The sequence below is a fragment of the Prunus avium genome, chromosome 4 (assembly GCF_965620075.1).
Source record: "Prunus avium chromosome 4, drPruAviu1.hap1.1, whole genome shotgun sequence".
In the NCBI taxonomy this organism is placed as follows: Eukaryota; Viridiplantae; Streptophyta; class Magnoliopsida; order Rosales; family Rosaceae; genus Prunus; species Prunus avium.
In genome coordinates, this window is record NC_142287.1 from 31,526,847 (window position 1) to 31,548,540 (window position 21,694).

At 37.5% G+C, this 21,694-nt stretch overlaps 3 protein-coding genes across 3 annotated transcripts; 2 read left to right on the forward strand and 1 right to left on the reverse strand.

Moving 5' to 3' along the window:
• Nucleotides 1-5,863: 5,863 nt before the first annotated feature.
• Nucleotides 5,864-10,056, reverse strand: LOC110764925 (alpha-glucosidase-like). Its single transcript, XM_021967974.2, has 5 exons — nt 9,626-10,056; nt 8,362-9,050; nt 7,768-7,998; nt 7,039-7,685; nt 5,864-6,894 (listed from the first exon to the last, which is right to left on the reverse strand). Exons 1-5 carry the CDS (start codon nt 9,991-9,993, stop codon nt 6,013-6,015), a joined length of 2,817 nt encoding a protein of 938 aa, XP_021823666.2. The 5' UTR covers nt 9,994-10,056; the 3' UTR covers nt 5,864-6,012.
• A 2,707-nt stretch (nt 10,057-12,763) lies between these two features.
• Nucleotides 12,764-16,747, forward strand: VPS2.2 (SNF7 family protein). Its single transcript, XM_021967991.2, has 11 exons — nt 12,764-12,923; nt 13,301-13,345; nt 13,748-13,782; nt 13,869-13,919; nt 14,783-14,887; nt 14,964-15,035; nt 15,268-15,339; nt 15,870-15,950; nt 16,045-16,080; nt 16,186-16,316; nt 16,501-16,747. Exons 1-11 carry the CDS (start codon nt 12,890-12,892, stop codon nt 16,559-16,561), a joined length of 723 nt encoding a protein of 240 aa, XP_021823683.2. The 5' UTR covers nt 12,764-12,889; the 3' UTR covers nt 16,562-16,747.
• A 1,646-nt stretch (nt 16,748-18,393) lies between these two features.
• Nucleotides 18,394-20,538, forward strand: LOC110764935 (beta-amyrin 28-monooxygenase-like). The gene is made up of 3 exons (XM_021967984.2): nt 18,394-19,532; nt 19,637-19,824; nt 19,948-20,538. Exons 1-3 carry the CDS (start codon nt 18,578-18,580, stop codon nt 20,242-20,244), a joined length of 1,440 nt encoding a protein of 479 aa, XP_021823676.1. The 5' UTR covers nt 18,394-18,577; the 3' UTR covers nt 20,245-20,538.
• The last annotated feature ends 1,156 nt before the right edge of the window (nt 20,539-21,694 follow it).

Genomic DNA, 21,694 nt, shown 5'->3' on the forward strand with positions numbered 1-21,694 from the left:
CTCCAAGTTCACAAACATCCTCCAAGTTCTCAACCACTCTCTTCCAAATTCTCAAAGTTCCTAAACACTCTCTTCCAAAATCCACAAAGCTCTCAAAACACCTCTCTACTTTCTTCTCCAAATCCTCCAAGTTCTCAAACACTCTCTTCCAAATTCCCCATGTCTTAAACACATTCCCTTCTCCCTCCTCAAAGTTCTCAAACACTTCCTTTCTTCCTCAAAGTTCTCTTAGTTTCCTTAATGTTTTCTTAGTTGTAATTTATTTTTCTTTGTTATGTAAATTCTTTTCTTAAGTTTTCAAGTTGAATTAGTTTCCAAGTTTCAATTATGGTTTTTGTTCTTATTCATTATGCTTATAAGTTAATATGCTAGTTTGAATGATTGATCACCATTTAGGCTTGCATGTTAGCTATCTTGGTTTGAATTAAGAGTATACACCATGCTTTAATTCGAATTGAACTATGAATAGGAAGAGTATGTATGGACATTCGACAACAGGGATTAGATACATACTTGGTTGTTTAAAATGTTCTTCTATGCTTAATGGGTTCCTAATGCTTAATTTTAGGTTAGACAACAAATGATCAAATTAGGGAATTAGGAACACAAGGTTATGACCACACACCATGGCTTAATCATACTTTAGCTAGAATCAATCCATTAATCTAAATTGAACTTGGGAACTTATTTGCTTGAGTTACTTATTTCTTTCTTCCTTGTTTTATGTTCTTTGTTTTTGTTTCTATTTTGTGTAGGGAAACTAAATTGGATCATTCAATCACCAATCCCTGTGGAATCGACCTCGCACTTACATATGCTATACTACCAACGGTTCGTGCACTTGCGAGTATCACAAGTTGAGGATGCAGCTTAATCCATTTTGGTGGAGCTAAATCTACGCAACAGGTACTAACTTAATCTCTTGGAGCTCCAAAAAGCAATGCGGTGTCTCTCACTCTAGTACTGAGTCGGAGTACCATCAGCTTGCCTACACTACCGCCACTCTGTCTTAGTTACGGGCTTTGTTTCTTGATCTTCATCTTCCAGTTCCTTGCCCTAAGCTTTGGTGTGACAATATTAGTGCTCTCTTTCTTGCATCTAATCCAGTGTTTCACTCTCGCACTCGCCATGTTGAGGTTGATTATCATTTTATTCGTGAAAAGGTGGTGCACAATGAGTTGCTTGTTGCTTATTGCTCTACTGTTGATCAGATTGCTGATATCTTCACTAAGGTTCTATCTCTTGCTCAATTTTCTTTCCTTAAGTCCAAGCTGCATGTGCTCCCCCGCCCTGTCAGCTTGCGGGAGTGTAATGAGACGTGATTTAGTTTCCTGTTTTATTTGTATTTATTTCATTGATTTGCTGTATATATTCCTTGTCTCTCTAGGACTTTATTCTTGCCTAGAATACGAAATCTTTTGTGTAGACACCAAGCAAACCATTGTATATAATTATCACAAGATTGTTCAATGAAAATCGTCGAGAATGTTCAAAACATTTCAACACATAGGGATAGTAACAATTAGTTAGGAAGTAAAAGTTTGTTTTATGAGACTGGAGATGATGACGGACATGTTGGTTGCAGTAGAACTTCAGTTGAAACGTGAGAGTCTTTTCCGGTGTTGCTTTAATGCAGCCACTGAATCCCAAAGGTAGAGCTCTTGCCGGATTTAATTCTTATCTGAGTGATCTGTTGAGAAGGGGTAAAAGGCCCCTACCTACATATAGACATAAGTAAAGCTAGTCTCATAATTTGACTTCCCAAAGCACAATGCAAGTGTAAAAGAAGATACATAATGTGGCCTAGTTCTTGTGGAAGTGTTCAAATTAAAGGCTTGCTTATCAATTTTCTAAATCCGGCGCCAGCAGAGTTCTTCATTTGTATCTCCTAAGAATCCACATATATCGGCTCCAATCATCGGAACTCCGAAGAGTCCAAAGTTCTAAGTGGCTGGAATTGAGTAAGCCAAATCCTCCCATTTTGCACTTGTCTCCTGTCCAGTGTGCTGTGTACCTATCAGAATATACATAAGCTGACCTGCTTAGTACAAATGGTCTTTTACCAGTCACATTGAGTAAGGCCTTGTTTGTTGCCTTGGCACCCAATAAACCAAATACATTATGAACATCATATTCTGTCATGTTACCCAAGTGTAAGGCTGATGCCGTAACATCCTAAAGCCTATACCCTATCCCCGATTAAAACAGTAGGCGCTCCTAAGTCGGCCCTGGCCCAGGGCGACCAGGGCTACAACTCGAGGCCCAAAGCTGAGAGGGGCACACAAATTTTGTTTATAGCCCGTATATGTTTATTTATATATAAAAATAAATAATAAAAGGAACCAAACTTCAAAACTAGAAGGAGCCGTTCCTGATATGTTGTGGTGTCATCAATCACTTTTTGATTCTCTCAAGTAAACTTCCTTACTTAGAAAACAAAGTCAAATATATTTTATATATTATATAATATAATAAAAGAAAAACATAACATTAAGAAATTAAACAAAGATAAACCAACACGCCTTCTTCTTCTTCTTTTTTAATCAAAAAGCAAAAAGTCTCTCAAAAACAACACAAGAAGACTCTCAAATGCAAGCAAATTTTTATTTTTATTTTTTTGTGATTCTCTTCTTCTCCAACACTGAGTTGGAAAACAATCCTTCACAAGACCAAACCAGTGCCTTTCTTCCAAGGTTTTTTTTTTTTTATCTATAAGATCTTTCAAGGTTCTTCCTTTGAATAAATATTTTGTTAAAAAGACCAATGCTTCACTTGAAAATTTACCAAATGCAACTAAGCAATGTTTAATTTTGATAAAAATTGTAATTTTAGTATTTAATTTGTCTAAAGGGGCACACTTTTCGAAATTTGCCAAGGGCCTTAGAAAACCCTGGACCAGCTCTGCTCCTAACTTCCACAGCTTCAGGTTACAAGTAGTAAAAACACACCGAAAATAAAATATATTTTCTCCATTAAAAACAGTACAGGCGTTTGTTCCTCCTTGATAATTGATACTTGAACAAATAAAAATTCCCAATTGGATTAGGATTAGGATTAGGATTAGGATTATTCTAGTTGGATTTGTTTCATCGTTCATCTTTATATCTATATGATCCTTTTCCTTTATCTAAGAAGATAAAGATAAAATTTCAAAACGCAAATTACTTCATGTTAGAGAGACAAATGCGTACAATACTAATCCATTTAAATGCAAATAATTAAAAACAAAAAGAAAATAATTATTTTCTATGGATAAGGATAAAATAAAAGTTGGAACAAAGAAGGCCTATCTTTCCTTCCTTATTTCAGGCAGCAATAACATTATATTTTGTCCAAGGATAAACAACACAAAAGGGTAATAATCAAGACAATAATTTTTTCTATTTCTTCATTACCCATGCGGACCCAACCCTGCAACTCTCAACTGCTAAATATTTTCCAATGCATATACATAATTGGTGAAAAATGGAAACTTATTTTCTTTTTGGTGGAAATAGTTTACATATATTTCAAGAAAGCATTATAATATGCAAGAAAAGGCACCTAGTATTTTTCTTGGTCGATGAAGGTAATTACCACTATAAATACAAACCAAACTTGATCACCATACTCACAACTCACAATCACTCTACAACAATTCACCATCTCAGTTAAGAAAAGCAAGTATGCGGGGTTATTATCAAGTTCCAGTGATGGGGTTACAGAAGTTGAGCGGCGGCAGAAGGTGTCCACGTCCAGGTACGCTTTTCGTTTCAGCACTCGGGGGTGAACGTTGGGCAGGACCAGCCTACCTGAACTCACCCCCACCACAATCACTTCCCATGCCCCATTTCTTATCAACGTCCCCATCCCAATCCCCGTCCCCAGCTGGGGAGTGCCCACCTCCCACACCAAACCACTCTGTTGAGTCTGCGACAATGGAGCTGCGTCGCATACTCAACATTGAGGTTGGTAAGTAGTATGCATGTAAGGAGTCGACATCCCTGGCCTCAGCTGGAGACCAAGGGTGTCCAAACATCGGTGGGCTGAGTTATGATATTTCTTTTACTGGTTGTGTTCTTATTCAATGTGTTTCTTTGTTTTCTTTAAAAAAATATTTCTTAAAAACATTTGATAGGTCTCTGACAATTACAAAAATTCCATTAAACACTTGGAATCAATGAGCTAAGCTGCATTCTAGAACTAGTTTGGTCATAGGCTTGTGAAAGTGTGAGGGGGTGTATTTTTGATTTAGTCGGCATTAAAGTTCTTCATTTTAGTCTTGTAAAAGACTCTAGATTGACCAATAGAGTAAACTCTTCCAAGTCTTGTAAAAAGACTCTCGATTGACCACCAATGTTACGTTTTAAGGAGGGTTTATGTATAGAGATGGCTGCATGTAGGGGATGTGTGAAGCTGCCATGGAGGCGGGTGCACACTTAATCTCTAATGGAGAGGGCTACCACCCTAATGGTGTGAAAGCTACCTATACAAAATAGGTGTACACAATAAATTAGGAGAAGGCTACCTATTAGGGTTGAGTGAAAGCTAATGTTGAGGTAAGTAGATGTATATGCTTCATTTCTAACAGAGATGGCTACCACCCTAATAGAGTGAAAGCTACCACATTAACGGCTTCCTATTTTGTGAAGCTAGTACACCATTTAGTAAACATGGAGAGGGCTACCCATGAGGACTGTGTGAAAGCTACCATTAGAGTAGGTGTGCACTTAATTTCTAATGGAGAGGGCTACCGCCCTTATAGTGTGAAAGCCGCTATACAAACGTCCTTTTAAAAAAGAAAAAACTTTTTATTGACATTGAGTTAGAGTTCACTCTATTTTACTTCTAGTGCAGAGGCTTGAATAAGACTAAATAGGACTTGATCAGTGTACTTGACTTATTGGGAATGCGTCGCCTCTCACAATTTTCATTCACCAAAACAAGCCCTATACCATACTAGTTACAGTAACTCTTAGCTTGTTGATTCATGAGTACTTATATTATTGATATGTTGTCATTGATCGATTCACATTTCAGTCTAGTTCATTGTTTAAATATGAAACCTGCAGTGAAAATGTGTTGTTCAGATGTTTGGATTGGAGAATTCTTTTATGGGGAGGAAGAGTTTCAATCAGGAATTTAATTTGATTTTATTTCACTACCCCTCTGATGATTTCCAAGCCTTAGAGTGGACAATGGGCAGAGGGGTAATACAAACCTATTAATTTGGGTTTATTTCCTTGTAGATATATATGCAGGTGAAATAGGTGCAGATCATCAAGCAAGCTCGCCAGGAAGCATATTAATTTGGACATGGTAATGTATATTTTGTTTGGCTGCTTTGTTTATTTGAATTTGTATTAATTAAGGTATGGTTAAATGATTAGGGGATTACTACTACCTACTGCTACATGCATGTCGTGTGTCAGTTCTAAGTTTAAGCTGCTGTATATTTACTGAATTTTTGTTGTATTATTCAGAATTTATGTTTATTCAATGTTCTCAATTTTTTTAATTTTTGTGTGGATGATCTTGAATGATTGTGCTTTTCTGTTTAGGTTGATATTTGTCGGAGTATACTGAACACTTCATCATTCTGGTTCAACAAATTTCTTTTATACTGTTGCATTTCCCCCTCCAGATTTCTTCCCTGCACTTTCAGTTTTTGGCAAAGTGCCGTTTGACAATTTGATATATCTTATGTCATATTTCTGATAATAATAATAAATTGATTTGTTGAACAGATAAAATGATGAAGGCCAGTAAAAATGTACTGGTTTTTGGTTTTTGGTTTTTGGTTTTTGGGTGATTTACTGTCTTGGTTTTTGGTTCAGTGTTTGGGTTGGGGTTACTGGTTGAAGTGCAATCTAACAAGTGTATGTCATTTCATTTTTTACTGTGTTTTATTATAAAAATAAAAATGTTCCAACATTACAGGTGATGTATAAAACATGTCTTCCAGGGGAGCCATAAATCTGAATGGCATGTAACTTATTGTTCTCTCTAGAAGAGTTTTAATTTTCACTAGTATCAATACTTCAGCTCCAAGTTAAAATCTGCTCCTATAAGAATGGATAATCTGGAAATCTCTACCGTGACAAATCGCTTATTGCTGTCAAAGCTGACCCTGATATCTGAGTGTCCCCCCTTCAAGTTTGCTCCCTTAGTAATGTTCAACGCATACCCTTCCAATCCATCAACCTTTTCCAACCCAATGATGGTAACTTTATCAATGATCCATTTTTGGCTTAAAGCAAATCCTCCATTGACAACCGTTGATCTTACAGATACACTTCCATTTCCTGTTCCACCATAAAATCTCACTAAACTCCACTTGCCTCCCTCTCCTCCCATTTCCACTTCCTCTCCATCATCCAAGAAAACTTCTCCGGTGCTCTGTCCACTGCTGCTAACAACCAAAAGTTCGAACGCAGTCTTTCGGGCTGCTTCTGTTGTCAAGGCCTTTCCTTGTAAGGCCAAAATGTTTCCTTCGCAGACATGTACGTTGATATGATCAGGTGGTGCTTCCAGTGTAACGTGCTCTCCCGATTTTACGCTTACTGAGTTTGAGTAGTTGAAGAGATCAAACCAGTTTCCTAAAGGAAAATATGCATCAACTGAACTCACTCCTGGCTTCAACACAGGTGACACCATTACACCTCTGCCAATCAGAAACTGAGTGTTGATCTCATAAGTTCTGATATCTTGAGGAAATGAGAAGAAAAGGGGTCGTGCCATGGGGGTCCCCTTTTTATGTGCCTCATACATTGATGTGTAAAACAAGGGGAGCAACCGATAGCGCAGGCCAAGCACCTTCCTTGCAGTTGCAGCCACCGAGTCCCAAAGATAGAGCTCTTGACGGATTGTAAACTTCTCTGAGTGATCTCTTGCAAAAGGGTAAAAGGCCCCTAGCTACATAGAGACATAGCATCGTTAAGTTAGTTGCACATGTTCTGATGATTATAATTGACAGCATTGCAAAGTTCTAGGTAAAACAAGATGTATAATGTGGTCTAGTTTTTGTGGAAGTGTTCAATTTGAAGGCTTATAAGTTACCTGAATCCACCGCCTGCAGAGTTCTTCATTTGTATCTCCTATGAATCCACATATATCAGCTCCAACCATCGGAACTCCGAAGAGGCCAAAATTCAGAATTGCTGGAATTGTGTATGCCAGATCACTCCATTCTGCAGCATTGTCTCCAGTCCAGTGTGCTGTATACGTACCAGAGCTTACAAAAGTGGATCTAGAAAGCATAAATGGTCTTTTACCAGTCACATTGACTAAGGCCTTGTTTGTTGCTTTGGATTCCAAGAGTCCATATAAGTTATGAGCATCATATTCTGTGATGTTACCGAAGTGTAGCGCTGATGCCGGAACAGTATTGTTATTGATGGGATGCAGGACCCCGGCATTGTTAATCTTGTAAGGCAGGTCATCAAGTGTAGAAGATGGAGTGGGAGGGGACGTGATGAAATTGGATGGCTCATTCATATCAAGCCAAAGACCATCGAAAGGCAGAGCATCTTGAAATATTTTTATCTCATTAGCCCAAAATTTTTCACTTTGTGGATGTGCAAAGTCAGGGAAATAGACAGGGCCAGGCCAAACACTTCCCAGGTAAGGAATTCCGTCACGTTTTATAAATATATCTGCTTTCAGCCCTCTGTTGTAGGTTCCATAGCTCTCATTCACACTGATACCTGTGAGAGTCATATTGCTATCATTTTCTGCCTCATCAGACAAACTGCACGTAACATCAATTTTGCTGCAGAGAGAACATACCAGGGTCCAAGATGAGCACATATTTCTGATCATTTTGGTGAAGGGTGTTGACAAATTTCTTCATCTTATCCAATGGGAAGTTGATGGGATCAAGAGTAAAATCCTTGTATGCATCCATGTAATCAATGTCTGTCCACATAACTTCAAGAGGGATAGCGGCTTTTGCATAGCCAGCAACCACACCCTCAAGATCGGAAACATTCTTGTAACCCCATCGACACTGGTGGAATCCTTCAGCAGAGAATAAGTGAACAAAGTCAATGTGATTCCAAAATAAGATGAAAATTGCAAGCATACTATGCTAGTAGGAAGGACATTTTTGGACCATGCTAATATCAAACAAGGACTATATATGCACATTTCAATTGAAGAAAAAAAACTATTTGTACCATTTCAACTGGTCATGTGACTTAGCACCTGTCTACTAATAAGTGCCAATACAAAAACATGATTAGTTGAGATGGTACAAATGACATATACTCTTAGTCATAATAATTGATGTCACATGTGAAATGCGATTTGAGAAATGTGATAATATATAGTACCTACCTAAGAAAATTGGAATTTACAATATTTGAGTGCAAACGAACTTACCAAAAGACCAATAGGGCATAGGGGCAGGGCGACCAATGAGCTCTGTATACTGCTCCACCACCAACTCCGGAGTTGGCCCAGAAAAGAAATACAAATCCACAATTCCACCAATGGCCTTATAAGTAATTCTATCACCGCCGTATGTTATGTCCATGCCATTGCTATTCAGCAGCAACACTCCATGAGATGTTCCAGCGCCGTTGGCCTTGCCATCTGGAGAAGCTGACCTGACATCCAGGTAGAAGGGGTGGGACCCGTAGAGGTTGATGTCAGCATTGGCGCTGGCAATGTCAGCGTTCCAGAGTGTCAAGGTCTGATTGGGGGTGAGCTTGAAGGAGGACTTGGTGTGCTCGCCGAGGCCGAAAAGGGAGGACCTGGCTTCGGGGAGGGAGGAGGAGAGCTGGATGTATTGGTCCTTGAAGACCAAGAAGGTGTCGGGGTTTGATGGGTTTGGGGAGGCGTCGAAAATGACGTCGTTGGAGGATTGGCGGGTGACTGTGAAGCCGAATGGGGTGGTGTTGTGGAGAGTGAAGACAAGGTCGTTGGAGATCACGAGGTGTTTGTTGTGGGTTTGACTTTGTTGTGGATGCTGTGAAGTAGTTTGACGGGGGATTATTTGTTGTGGGATTTCCCATCTTTGGTGCTTTGAGTCTGTTATTCGAATTCTTAGCCGATCTTTGGTTTCACAGCTGCATGCATGATTTGCAGCACAAGGACCAATTAGATTTCTAACATAAACTTGTGAAAAACTTGTCTCCCATCCCTCAACAATTCCAATGAAAGGCAAAACCAGCTGGTTGGATTTTTCTCATCATAGAGTTTTCCCTCTCTTTGCTACGCCAACGAAGTCGCGCAACTGATTGGGAAATTCGGTTCCCACGAAAAGAAGAAAACAGAGCTGGAGGGCATAATGGCCAATTCACTGCCCATAAGTCAACTCAAGAAAGCAGACTATTACTTAAGCGGGGGCAAAAACGTAATTTCACTGTTCCTAGTGAACAATCTAGAAACAGTGATTCGGTGGATTCAGTTTTAGTATATATATAATTTGTATGGCTAATATTGTGAAGTGAAATGCTAATTGGAGTTTTGGTCAATAAGGGTCTTAGCTATATATTCTATATTATGGACGGTTGGGGATGTTTTGCAATATCCTAATCAAACGGCCAACCCCCAATGACTAATGAGAACTAAAAAAAATGAAAACGTGAGATTATGAACTAATCTAAGATTAATAAATTGAGAATGGTTAATTACGAAGTACCTGGCGTGAAGGTTGAGATTTGGGATGTCAGGTCCGTAGAGGGAGGATTTCTTGATGAGGCCAAGATTAGCAGTCAATGAGTTCCCAGAAGAATCATAGTTGACTGACTGAATTTTATATCCAAACCCAGCAACTGCAGCTTCTTTTGCCTCCTTGGTATTTGATGATGAAACTAAACCACAGTGAAAGACAGTTGACAAGAAGAAGAAGAAGAAGAGTGGAAGATGATATATTGGTTTTGGTTTGTTTGGTCTGTTTCTTTTCATCTTCATTTTCTCTGTTCCAGTGCTTGGGTTTTCCTCCTTTCTGTGAGGCGTGAGAGGACTTTTGTAATGCACTTTCCAATCTTGTATTGTAAATCGTATCATGTAGTGAATATATAGCTTTATATGTGAACCCCGCACACATGACTAGACCCTAAACCCTCAAAATTGGGGTCTTTTTGAGTTTTTTTGGGGTTTGGGTTCTTTCCAAATGGGTTTTTGGGGTTTTGGACTTAAAAATCTGTTTTTGAGTTTATAAAATTGAATCCAAGTAGGATACCAAACGGGCCCTTATGTTTTTAGGTATTTCTTGTCAAAATTTGGTGAATTTAATTTGATTAGAGGGATTGTGTTGTGCGAAGGACTACCAAGAATGACTCATGTTGGTCCCAACAATGCTTCTCAGGGTGCGATTAGTGACTATGATTTGTTGTTAATATGGTAGACTCAACACTCATATGCGATTAGTGACTATGATCCGTTGATGCATCCTAATAATAATAAAAAGTTAAAGAGTCTCATATGTTATATCATACGACCCCGACTCTTGACAATGTATTCTAATGAGTAGTAACATGTCAAATGCATGCTAAAGTATTGTAGATACAAGCCTAGCGATTTTGAATTTTCAAGAATTGGAAATGCTTACAGGAAAATACCAAAACTGTGAACTTTTTATATCCTTGAATCCTTGATTTTGCTGAAAATGAAAAGAGAGAAGTGCTTGTGTTAATTCAATTGTATAGAGACTACTGTATTTTGTCTTCTTCTTTTTTGTGTCCAAAATCTACGACAGAAGTTGCAACCGATTGGATTCAACTCTATTCCATTAGAAATTTTTTATTTAAAAAATATATAAATAATGTGGTCCATATCCATACTCCATACAAAGAAAAAGAAGGGGATGGCTTTTTATTTTCCACAGTAAATAGTTGAAAGTGACAACCAATGAATTTCCCAGAAGCCAACTTTTTTCTATTTCTTGCAATACATGTTTTGGAAATTTGGAAGCATGACTTGTGTAGGTCAATGCTAATTTTCTTTTCAAGTGAGACATGCTAATAAAGTGGATGCAAATCTAGCGATTTTGAATTTTCAAGAATAATGATGGAGAAGAATAATTTCTTCCACCACGTGATGGAGAAGTCTTGCTCTTCTTTCACGTTCTTTGCAGGTTAAAGTGATGATAAGAAAAAATGCTTGCAAACTTGTAGAACGCGTTGGTTAATGTTCTCTAGTAAAATAACCATTGACTTGTAGAACCCCAACCATCGACTTGCAACCTTGTAGAAGACGTTCAGATAAATTTTTAGTATTCCAAAAAATGGATTTTTGCCTCCAAACTCTAAATCCAAATCTCAAACCAAAAATCCTAGCTTTCGAACTTGTTCCAAAACTGTTATCAAGTCTTGAACCCTAACTGGACCTCAGGGTTCGATCTTAATATAGGGTTAGTACGACGTAATTGGACATAATCCCAATTCGTTTAGTGTGCCTTGAGGTAAATTTTAACAAGTGGTTTGTTGTTGGATTCCCGACAAAATTTTGGAGGAAAAGATTGCAACACATATTCGCCAGAATAGGACTATCACGTCAAAGTTCATCGGGATAGAAAAAGTTCGCTGGAGTAGGTCTATCTCGACAAAATTCACTGAGATATTTCTATTCTGACGAAAATTCATTGAGACAGGTCAAGGTTATGTCTGATTACGTCGTACAAACCCAAGATTGAGATCGAAACCTTAATCATAAAGTTCTAGGTAGAGTTACATGAGTATTTGAGCCTAATCAAGTCCTAAGTGCTCTAACACAAATTAAGGCCACGATAAAAGTTTAGCATGCTAGAAAATGGGTTTAGAACTCGCCTACCCTCGTACTATCATAATCACTTAGAAATGTAAACAAGAAAAAACCTTCGCCGACTCTCTAGTTACAGGAAAGTTTCCCAGCCGAAATGCTATTCTCAGATTTGCACAGGCCTTCAGTTGAAACAGCTCAACTCCTGCTGGTTTCAGAACTTGCAGGCAAGAATGTTGTTTTATTTTGCCAGCAAAAGGTGTAACAAACAGGCCCTTAGGGACTTAGGGTCTATCAGATTTTTTTGTAGTTTTCGTAAGAACTGTCAATCCTTTTTTTCTATTTTCTTTTTTGAAATCTCTCATTCCAAATGGAGTTTCTCTAAATAGGAACATAGGCCAAGCCCAAAACATGCCATATAGGATAGGATAAGCAAAGGCCATCACCAGAAGAGGAAACACTCAACAAAATTCTTAGAGGGAGGCCCTCAAAAAGTCTTGCTTTGTCTTTCAAAATGTTTAGTTGGTTGTCCCAACACCACTTTGGGACGGATTTGCGCAGATGGGTTTAACTTTTGACTCCTTCATCTGTTAAAAAAACACGACACATGACAAATTTTGAGTGGAAGTATTATCAATCGTATGATAACTGTATTAAAATTAATAAAACTTCTGAAAATAATTACAAAAATAAAGAGAATATCACAAAATAATTATAATTAATGCCGATTTGGAAATACGTAAATATCAACAAAACTATGGATATCTTTAAAAATTAGTTTTGATATGGTGAGAATAAATATCATAAGAGTATCGATCGTTATTGTATCCAATATAGTAATATCATGATTGTTTTTGGTCCTGAATATCATGATGGCAAGTAGTGGAACATTCCTAAGCAAAAAAACATTAATAATGAACATTGGAGCTGAATATAGTAGATATAAAATATGTGTATTGACCAAAAGGAAAAGACATAAAATATGTGTAGCTCGGTGCAAAAGTGAATCACCTTGAGGAAGGGCCAAATAGTCAAAACGAATTGTAACGGCTAGTTGGAAAATTGCCGTTGGATTATGCTACGAGGGAGCCGGGAACAAAATGCACGCTCTCCTATAAACAAGATTCAGAAGATTTTGCCCCACTGGTTTGGACTTTGGTGTCTAACTCTCTCTGCTCTCAAGTTCTCAACTTCAGTGGTCACCATGAACATCTTCAAGAAGAAGACCTCCCCCAAAGGTTTCATCTTTTCCCTCTCTCTCTCTCTCTCTCTCTAGGGTTTCATTATTTCTTCCCCATTAGGGGTTTTCTATTTTCACTGTGTTTGGTGGTTGAGGAATTGTTGAACTAGAAATGGGTTTTTCATTGTTCAGGGTTTACTTAGATGAGCCTGTACATCTACTTTTAGAGTTCATTTAACTCTTTCTTTTGTTCATTACTATTTTCAGAATTTTAAGTTGGTTTACCGAACCACCAAATGTTTGGGGGTTCTTTCTTGTTTTTTATTCTCAGACTTGATTGTGTGGATTTTCTAGTTTTTTTTCAGCTTTTCTTTTTGTTGTCTGTTTGACAAAAGTTGTGAATGACTTTGATAAGTTTGTTGTCTAATTGAACAGAGGCTCTGAGGACAAGCAAAAGAGAAATGGGTGTTGCTACCAGAGGTATGTGTATGCTCTAGAGCGTCAGGATGAAATTTTGAAAGAAGATCTTCTGTTTATCTTGTTTGAATATGCTTCAAAATGGCTGATCCCTACTAGAGATGTGCATATTTGTATTCTGCTTGTTTTTGGCTTATGGTTCTTTGCTTTAGGCATTTCTTATCTTCTTTACCTTTGAAAATTGAATAAAAAGGAAAAAAAGATGCTATCAATTGTCTTAGTTTTCATGCTTTCTTATGGGTTGCTATACTTAACAATTTTTTCAATCAAAAAGTTCCACACTTGGTCTGCGTATTTCAGCTAAAATTATATTGCAACTCTTTGGTTGGAGGCGTCAAATTGCAACTACAATACTTGGTGCTTTAACTTTTCTTTTTCTCTCCCACTTCCCTTTTTCTTTTACAGGTATTGAACGTGAGATCGCATCTCTTCAATTGGAGGTATATGCTAAAGTTACCCTAAATCTTCTGATTGATTATTTTTCCAGATTCTTCCCTCAGTGTCTTTTATTGTTTCTGCATTTCAGGAAAAGAAATTGGTGGCGGAGATCAAGAAAACGGCTAAAACTGGAAATGAGGCAAGCTTACTATTCTGTTTAAGTTGTTCTCTCCTCGTAATAGTTAATGCGCACATTAAATACATTAAGGGGATAACATATTGTTTTGCAGCTTTTAAGACTTTAACAGTTTATGTGCAGCTCAGCTTTTCTGCTTAATATGATTTGGATGTGTTGGTATTACCATGTTTATTGAATTTATTTTCCTTTATTTCAACCACTTAATTGTTACTCTTGGGGAAAATGAAACTTTTCATTCTTTGGTGCCATGACATTCCAATTATTAGTGGTCTAGGAATGATGCAAGCTGGTTACTGCACCACAGGTATAGCTAACTGATTCAGAAATGAATGTAGATTGATGCAGGAGGAACCATCTGAAACTATATATAGTCTTTCATCAACTGTAAATGAATAAAAGAACACATAACAAAGAAAACATAAAAGGAGGGCTCCAGCAATCGTAAGTGCCAAGTGAATGCTACTTCAGATATTATGAAATATAAGAGAAAAATAACCTACTTAAATTTGCCCCATTACTGATAGGTTACCAAACTGACATGACTTGTTTTGCAATGTTTTTGAAATTTAACAAACTGTAAGTGCCAAGTGCATGCTACTTCAGATATTATGAAATATAAGAGAAAAATAAGCTACTTAAATTTGCCCCATTACTGATTACCAAACTGACATAACTTGTTTTGCAATGTTTTTGAAATTTAACAAACTATAAGATGATGCTCCTTTATACAAACTGAGACCGCATATCTGTAAACTCCATATATAGAAATTATTTAAGCGGGATGAAACTTTTGTATGTGTAGATGGATGATATGTACAAGTATGACCAAACCCTGTCAATCATGCCTTATATGTCTTATCCAGGCTGCCACCAAAATCCTGGCTCGTCAACTCGTTAGGCTACGCCAACAAATTACTAACTTGCAAGGAAGTCGTGCCCAAATAAGAGGTGTAGCTACCCATACACAGGTCACCATTTTATGCTTTAAATTTGGTTGAAAGATTTTGATATATATATATTGATTTACTTTTAATATGTTTGCAGGCATTATACGCGAGCACTTCTATTTCCACAGGCATGAAAGGTGCAACTAAAGCAATGGTGGCAATGAACAAGGTATGCATTTCAAGAGGCAGTTTTGATACAAATTTGCAGCATTACTTTTTATTACTATGTAGTATTCCATCATATTTGATTACTCGTCCATCTCTGACAATGCATGGTTTGAGAAATATTATGAGTCAAACAGTTCATTGTAATTCAACCACAAGGTTTCTAATTTTTTAGCCAAATATTTTTTCTTTTCAGATTAATAAAGTATTATTATCATTTTTTTTTTTCATTTCAGCAAATGGAACCTGCAAAACAAGTTAAAGTGATCAGGGAATTCCAGAAGCAGGCGGCGCAAATGGACATGACGGTATTACTAATGTTTTCCTGGAATAATTTATTGGTTATTCCAATGCTAGGTTTGATCAAATGCAAACACAGCATGAACCAACCTTGTCCAAAGGAAATTACACTCGCCAAATGTGGTTTAATAGATCCAGTACATACATGCGAGAGATGAATTGGATTTCCGGAATGTTTCTTGGTTATTGCAATTCTGATTTTTATCAAACGAAACACACAACATTAATCAAGCATGTATGTCTAAGGGAAATTACACTCATCAAATGTGGTTTACTAGATCAAATACATATATGCGAGAGATCTGAAACTGAAACCCTTTATCGCTTTAAAAAGTTAGCAAAGATGTACTCAGTTTTGGACAGGACAATCAAACACTACTGACTGAACAACCTCCCTTAATTGGCCCACGTTTTGTTCTGTAGTGTAATTATCAGATTGTCCTTTATGCAGATAGAAGCGATGTCTCCTAATCGGCCTATGTTTTGTTCTATAGTGCACAATTGTGTAAAATTTAATGTCATATTATCCTCTATGCAGATAGAGATGATGTCGGAGTCTATTGATGAAACCCTGGACAAAGATGAGGCTGAGGAGGAAACTGAGGAGCTTACTAACCAGGTGGAGTATTGGCATCGTAATTGTAGTTTTGTTTTCTTGTACAGGAGTATCAGCATTATCATATTAATCTAGATAAGCATATTTCATGTTTCAGGTTCTTGATGAGATTGGTGTTGATATTGCATCCCAGGTGTGTCTTTGAGATTGATAGCTTGCATGACTTTGCTTTTATTATTGTTTTTTCTTTTTTCGTTTTAAACAAACTGCTCTGTGATCCTCCTCTTGTTCCTTACAGTTGTCTTCAGCTCCAAAGGGCAGAATTGCATCAAGAAATACTGAAAATGTTGCTCCGAGGAGTGCTGCAAATGTAGCTCCGAGGAATGCTGAAAATGTAGCTCCAAGAAATGCTGCAAATGTTGTTACCAGGTACAAATGCTATTTCCTTGTTTAGAACTCAGTAATTTAGTGGTGGACTGAATAGTTTGAATTCACTAACTGAAAAGCATCAGTTCCATAAATGGCTGTATAAAAGCTGTTGCCATAATAATTTCTTTCGTGTCCAATATATTAACTTCAATTGGTTTTAACACTCTATTGTAATTATATGCAGTTCTGAATCTCCTGATGTTGAGGATCTTGAAAAGAGGTTGGCCTCTCTGCGACGTATTTGATCGTATGCATGTGGTGTGCACATCATCATAATCATATATAGTGTATCCGTTTAATGTAAATTTTATCAACTTACAAAGCAAATCATATAAAGGAGAATTTTGTAATACTATATTTGTTTTAGAAACTTTATGGATGGTAAGTTTTCAGGACATGGCTTCAAGTAACAAAGTTGTTAGTTTCCAGGATATGCTGTCTTTTTTGTTTTTCTACACCTTCTACAATTAGTTGCAACACTCCTTCCGACCAACTTGGACAAGAATTTATCAGGTGTTTGATATTTTACGGAGAGTCAGGCTTTGGTAGGTCAACCATGGCAACTAAAGAAGGTTAGAAGTTGCTAGCTATTAATGTGAGAGTTATATTAAATTTAGGAAAAAAGAAGTAGCTCTTCCCACTGTAGGTCTTCAATTTCACAGAAAAAAATACAAACTTGAGAAGGGGTTATATAACTTTCTTTTGAGGTAATGACATGACATTCCAAATTTTATCATTACACAAGGGACAAAGAAAAGGGAAGATTTCAAAAACAGTCTCTGATTAATCCTTACAACTACTGCAATTAAGTTATGATAGTACGACTAATTAATCCTACACTGAAGCAATTGTGTCCACCAAGCAACGCTCTTAGCCGTGTGTGGCAAGAAGGCGGACACGTTACTAAGGACAGTAGGACTGGTTGTCTAATCAGCTTCCAATCAGATTTGAGAAGTTATCCGGTTGGATGAATAATGCAGAAGATGGATGATGATGATGGCAACAGTTTGATTTAGGAAGCAACAATGTTTGACCAAAAAAACCACGGAGTAGTTAGCTTTAAATGAGAAAACATTGAAGAGCAAACTTGAGAAGGGGTTATATAACTTAGTTTTGAGGTAATGACATGACATTCCAAATTTTATCATTACACAAGGGACAAAGAAAAGGGAAGATTTCAAAAACAGTCTCTGATTAATCCTTACAACTACTGCAATTAAGTTATGATACTACGACTAATTAATCCTACACTGAAGCAATCGTGTCCACCAAGCAACGCTCTTAGCTGTGTGTGGCAAGAAGGCGGACACATTACTAAGGACAGTAGGACTGATTGTCTAACCAGCTTCCAATCAGATTTGAGCTCTTCAAGGTATCCGGTTGGATGAATAATGCAGAAGATGGATGATGATGATGATGATGGCAACAGTTTGATTTAGGAAGCAACAATGTTTGACAAAAAAAACCGCGGAGTAGTTAGCTTTAAATGAGAAAACATTGAAGAGCAACCTAGCAACAATTTTAGTTATGGCCTCCTAATTAGAAGTTTTTTATATATTTTGATAGAAGCGATATTCTACTTTAATCTAATCTAAATTTCGTGGGGGGATTTGAACTCGGGACAGAGTGGAGAGCACATCCGATCTAATCAACTTGGCTAAGCCCATGTCTGCATTAGACGTGCTCTTAGAAGTATAAATGTGGACAACATGTGTTTTTGGTTTTTGTTTCTTTAAATTACTCCTTCACCCCTAGATTCTGATATTTAGAGAAACCTGCGGTCTTGTCTATGCATTGATGACTAGTGGGTCAGTGACTAGGTTGGTGCGCAGTTTTCATGCAATGCAAGTGAATAAGAAGACCAGCCAAGGCAGGCAGGGCATCAATTGTGTAAGCAAGCAACTCATGTTTCTGTAAAAAGTAAAACTCTTCGTGAGTAAAAAACTCAAGACCTACCGAACCAACTTAACAGATTGTTACAAAAAAAATCTTGCAGCATTTGTAGTAAAAAAGAAAAAAAAAAGGGCAAACCAACTCAAGACCATATGTTTGTAGTGTAAATATCATAACGAATATTATTACGTACGGATGGATCTTTGCAGATGTATGAGTCAATGGTACGTATATGGATGGTTTATTATTACAAACGATAAACGAATCCTTCTTCTAAATGTTCAAAATTTCCAAGCTTCCTAAACATCACTGCTTGCTCAGTCTCAATCAATCTCAGCTTAGAGTTTGAGAATTGATCAGCAACAGCCATGGAGACCCTTTACCTTACCCTATCTTTAGGTGCTGCTTTTTTAGCTCTAACCATCTTTGCAATCAAAGGCAAATCAGATGATGGAAAAAACCTTCCACCGGGGAGCATGGGTTGGCCCATTGTGGGTGAAACTCTGGAGTTTCTGTTTGGAAAGCCAGAAATCTTTGTGTCCAAGAGGATGAGAAGGTACTCCCCTGAAATCTTCAAGACCAAGATTCTTGGAGAGAAAACTGCTGTTATTTGTGGTCCTAATGGACACAAATTTCTGTTTTCCAATGAGCAGAAGTACTTCACAGCTTTTCGACCACATTCGATGCAAAAGATGTTTCGTTCGTATAAGGCTCCAGCAGCTGCTGCAGCTCCTCCAGCACTAGCACAACCTGCTATTGACAAAGTAGCGAAACTGCTTAGGTCACCTGGGTTTTTGAAGCCAGAAGCATTGGTAAGGTACTTGGGGATAATGGACTCTATCACCCAAGAACAGATGAAGGCCTATTGGGAAGGCAAAGATGAGGTCAAGGTGTACCCTCTGGCCAAGACCCTCACTCTAGGCCTTGCCTGCAGATTCTTCTTGGGCATAGATGAGCCAGATAGAATTGCAAGGTTTGTGAGCAATTTCGATTATGTGACTCTTGGGATGCATTCACTTATTGTGAATTTCCCAGGAACAACATTCTATAAAGCAACCAAAGCAGCCGATGCACTTAGAAGGGAGTTGAAGACTGTGATTCAGGAGAAGAAGGCTGCAATGGCAGCAGGAGCTTCCATGCATAACGTATTATCACATATGCTTGAGGCTACTGACCAAACTGGCAAACACATGCCTGAGGCTGAGATTGCTGATAAGATCATGGGTTTGCTCACAGCAGGATACAGCACTGTGGCTACTGCCATGACTTTCTTCATGAAATATGTTGGAGAGGGGCCAGACATTTATGCCAAAGTCCTAGCAGGTAATTAATCTCCTCAACTTCACCTTACTAACTGTTTTTCAATTGTTCATTGATTTGGTTATTTGTTTTTTGTGCTAAAATTTGATTTGTCTTGTAAAAACCAGAACACAAGGAGATTGCAGACTCAAAGAAGCCTGGACAATTTTTGGAGTGGGAAGACATCAACAAAATGAAGTACTCATGGAATGTGTTGTATGAGGTGATGAGATTCACACCACCACTTCAGGGGACATTCAGAGAGGCCTTGACTGATTTCACCTACGCTGGTTACACCATCCCAAAGGGCTGGAAGGTATATCTGTCACACTCATATCACACTTTTTCACTGCTGTGAAAGGTGAAATTTATTTTTTACCTCTGTCAAATAGTAATTTCTTTGCTTAGAACTAAAGTTTTTACTTTGATTTGTTTGCAGGTATATTGGACTGTTTGTACAACAAACATGAACCCAGAGTACTTTCCCAACCCAGAAAAGTTTGACCCCTCAAGATATGATGACTTGAATGCATTCCCAGCTTTCACATTTGTTCCATTTGGAGGAGGACCAAGAATGTGCCCTGGCAAAGAGTATGCAAGGATTGCAATTCTCACTTTTGTTCACAATGTGGTCATGAGGTTCAAATGGGAAGTGTTGTGCCCTAAGGAAAAGATCACTGGCGACATGATGCCTACCCCAGAGAAAGGACTTCCAGTTCGCCTTATACATCACTAGGCATCAATCTGTTATGAAATTTTCTGTGTTTTGAAATAATGTTCTTTTGTTTTCCCCCCTTCAGCCTTCAGGTAATGTATTAGGGAGTTACAATAGTATTTCAATTACAATAGTTAATCCTACTACTGATAGGTAATAGTCAGTTGTCAGTTACGTTGTTATTAGGCCACAACTCCATATTTATGTTTATGATAATGGCTTGCTATAACTGTAGATTGTTCTCTACATACTTGTATATATATATATATTGTATAATGATCATATGAATGGCTAAGTTGCATTAGAAGGCTATAACTGTAAATGAGTAGCACTTTTTTTCATTTGTAAATTTCAAGTTGAATTAGAAATGATAATAATAAATATACATTTTGAGAGACTTGGCCATCACTTTCTTCTGCAACCTCTCTGCAGAACTGGAAGTGGTATAAATAAACCATATGTTATAACTTTGAATCTTCAAAGGTGAATGAGTGGTTTTCCATGGATAGCCTTCTAAATTTGACTTTCAGTTTACTGTTGACCAACTGATAAAATATTGCTCAAGTTGGTTGTAAGAAAACAGAAAGCTAAATCACTAGTTCTTAGTTAAGAATCACAATATCTCGTGCAAATGTAAAGACAATTGGCAATTTTTAACTTTGATTTATACTGGGTGACTTGAAGGCAGCAAAAAAGAAGAAGTATATGCCTTCCACTAATATATATCATGCAACAAGTTACTGAGTTTAAACAAGAAATGAGAAACCATTTCAGTTATGATGCTTTTCATTTAGAGCATTTTGACTCTACTTTTGGTTCTACTTTGGAACACCACATTAAAATAAAAAAAAAAAAAAAAAAAAGACTTTCAAAGAACTCGATCAGTCGAGCAATATACTTCTAAATATTGGATCATGCCACAAATTATAGAAGTTAAACAACAATTTGGCATCAGCAGACAATTCCAACAAACAGAATTGAGCTGATCAAGACCATGTTGCTAATTAGTTTCTATATATAGCTGATCAACACCAAAACCCACATCCCTAAGATGCTACCTTTGACCCAAAACAGGTACATTTCAGGCTCTCCCTACCTGGGTTTTAATTAGTTTTTGGTTTTCTTTTGCAATAAGTGTATGTCTTTTAGGTAGTTGAAGGCATTGAAGGACTTCCAGTACATGAGGAAAATGAAGGAAAGTATAGAGGGCTGAGCAGGCTTGGCTCAAGACCACCATATGCAAATTATGAGCCTGAAGGATGGAAATGCAAGTGTGGCCTACGGACTTTTCTATGCATTGATGGCCAGTATCCTGGTTGGTGCGCATCAATTCTTTGAGCAACTCATGTTTCTGTAAAAAGTAAAACTCTTTTCATAATTAAAAGAACCCAAGAACAGAATATCTTGCAGCATTTGTAGATTAAATATATATATTTTTTAACAATAAGCCAAGGCTTGGTATCTATCCACG

Bases quoted from the DNA above. Each gene is read 5' to 3' on its own strand.
- LOC110764925 (XM_021967974.2), bottom strand. From the start codon at position 9,993: ATGATACGATTTACAATACAAGATTGGAAAGTGCATTACAAAAGTCCT. The intron at 7,686-7,767 runs GTATGTTCTCTC...TGACTCTCACAG, and splicing joins TGTGCTCATCTTGGACCCTG to GTATCAGTGTGAATGAGAGC. The intron at 6,895-7,038 runs GTAACTTATAAG...GTCTCTATGTAG, and splicing joins TCTGCAGGCGGTGGATTCAG to CTAGGGGCCTTTTACCCTTT.
- VPS2.2 (XM_021967991.2), top strand. From the start codon at position 12,890: ATGAACATCTTCAAGAAGAAGACCTCCCCCAAAG. The intron at 13,783-13,868 runs GTATATGCTAAA...TCTGCATTTCAG, and splicing joins TCGCATCTCTTCAATTGGAG to GAAAAGAAATTGGTGGCGGA. The intron at 15,340-15,869 runs GTATTACTAATG...TCCTCTATGCAG, and splicing joins CGGCGCAAATGGACATGACG to ATAGAGATGATGTCGGAGTC.
- LOC110764935 (XM_021967984.2), top strand. From the start codon at position 18,578: ATGGAGACCCTTTACCTTACCCTATCTTTAGGTGCTGCTTTTTTAGCT. The intron at 19,533-19,636 runs GTAATTAATCTC...TGTAAAAACCAG, and splicing joins TTATGCCAAAGTCCTAGCAG to AACACAAGGAGATTGCAGAC. The intron at 19,825-19,947 runs GTATATCTGTCA...ATTTGTTTGCAG, and splicing joins CCATCCCAAAGGGCTGGAAG to GTATATTGGACTGTTTGTAC.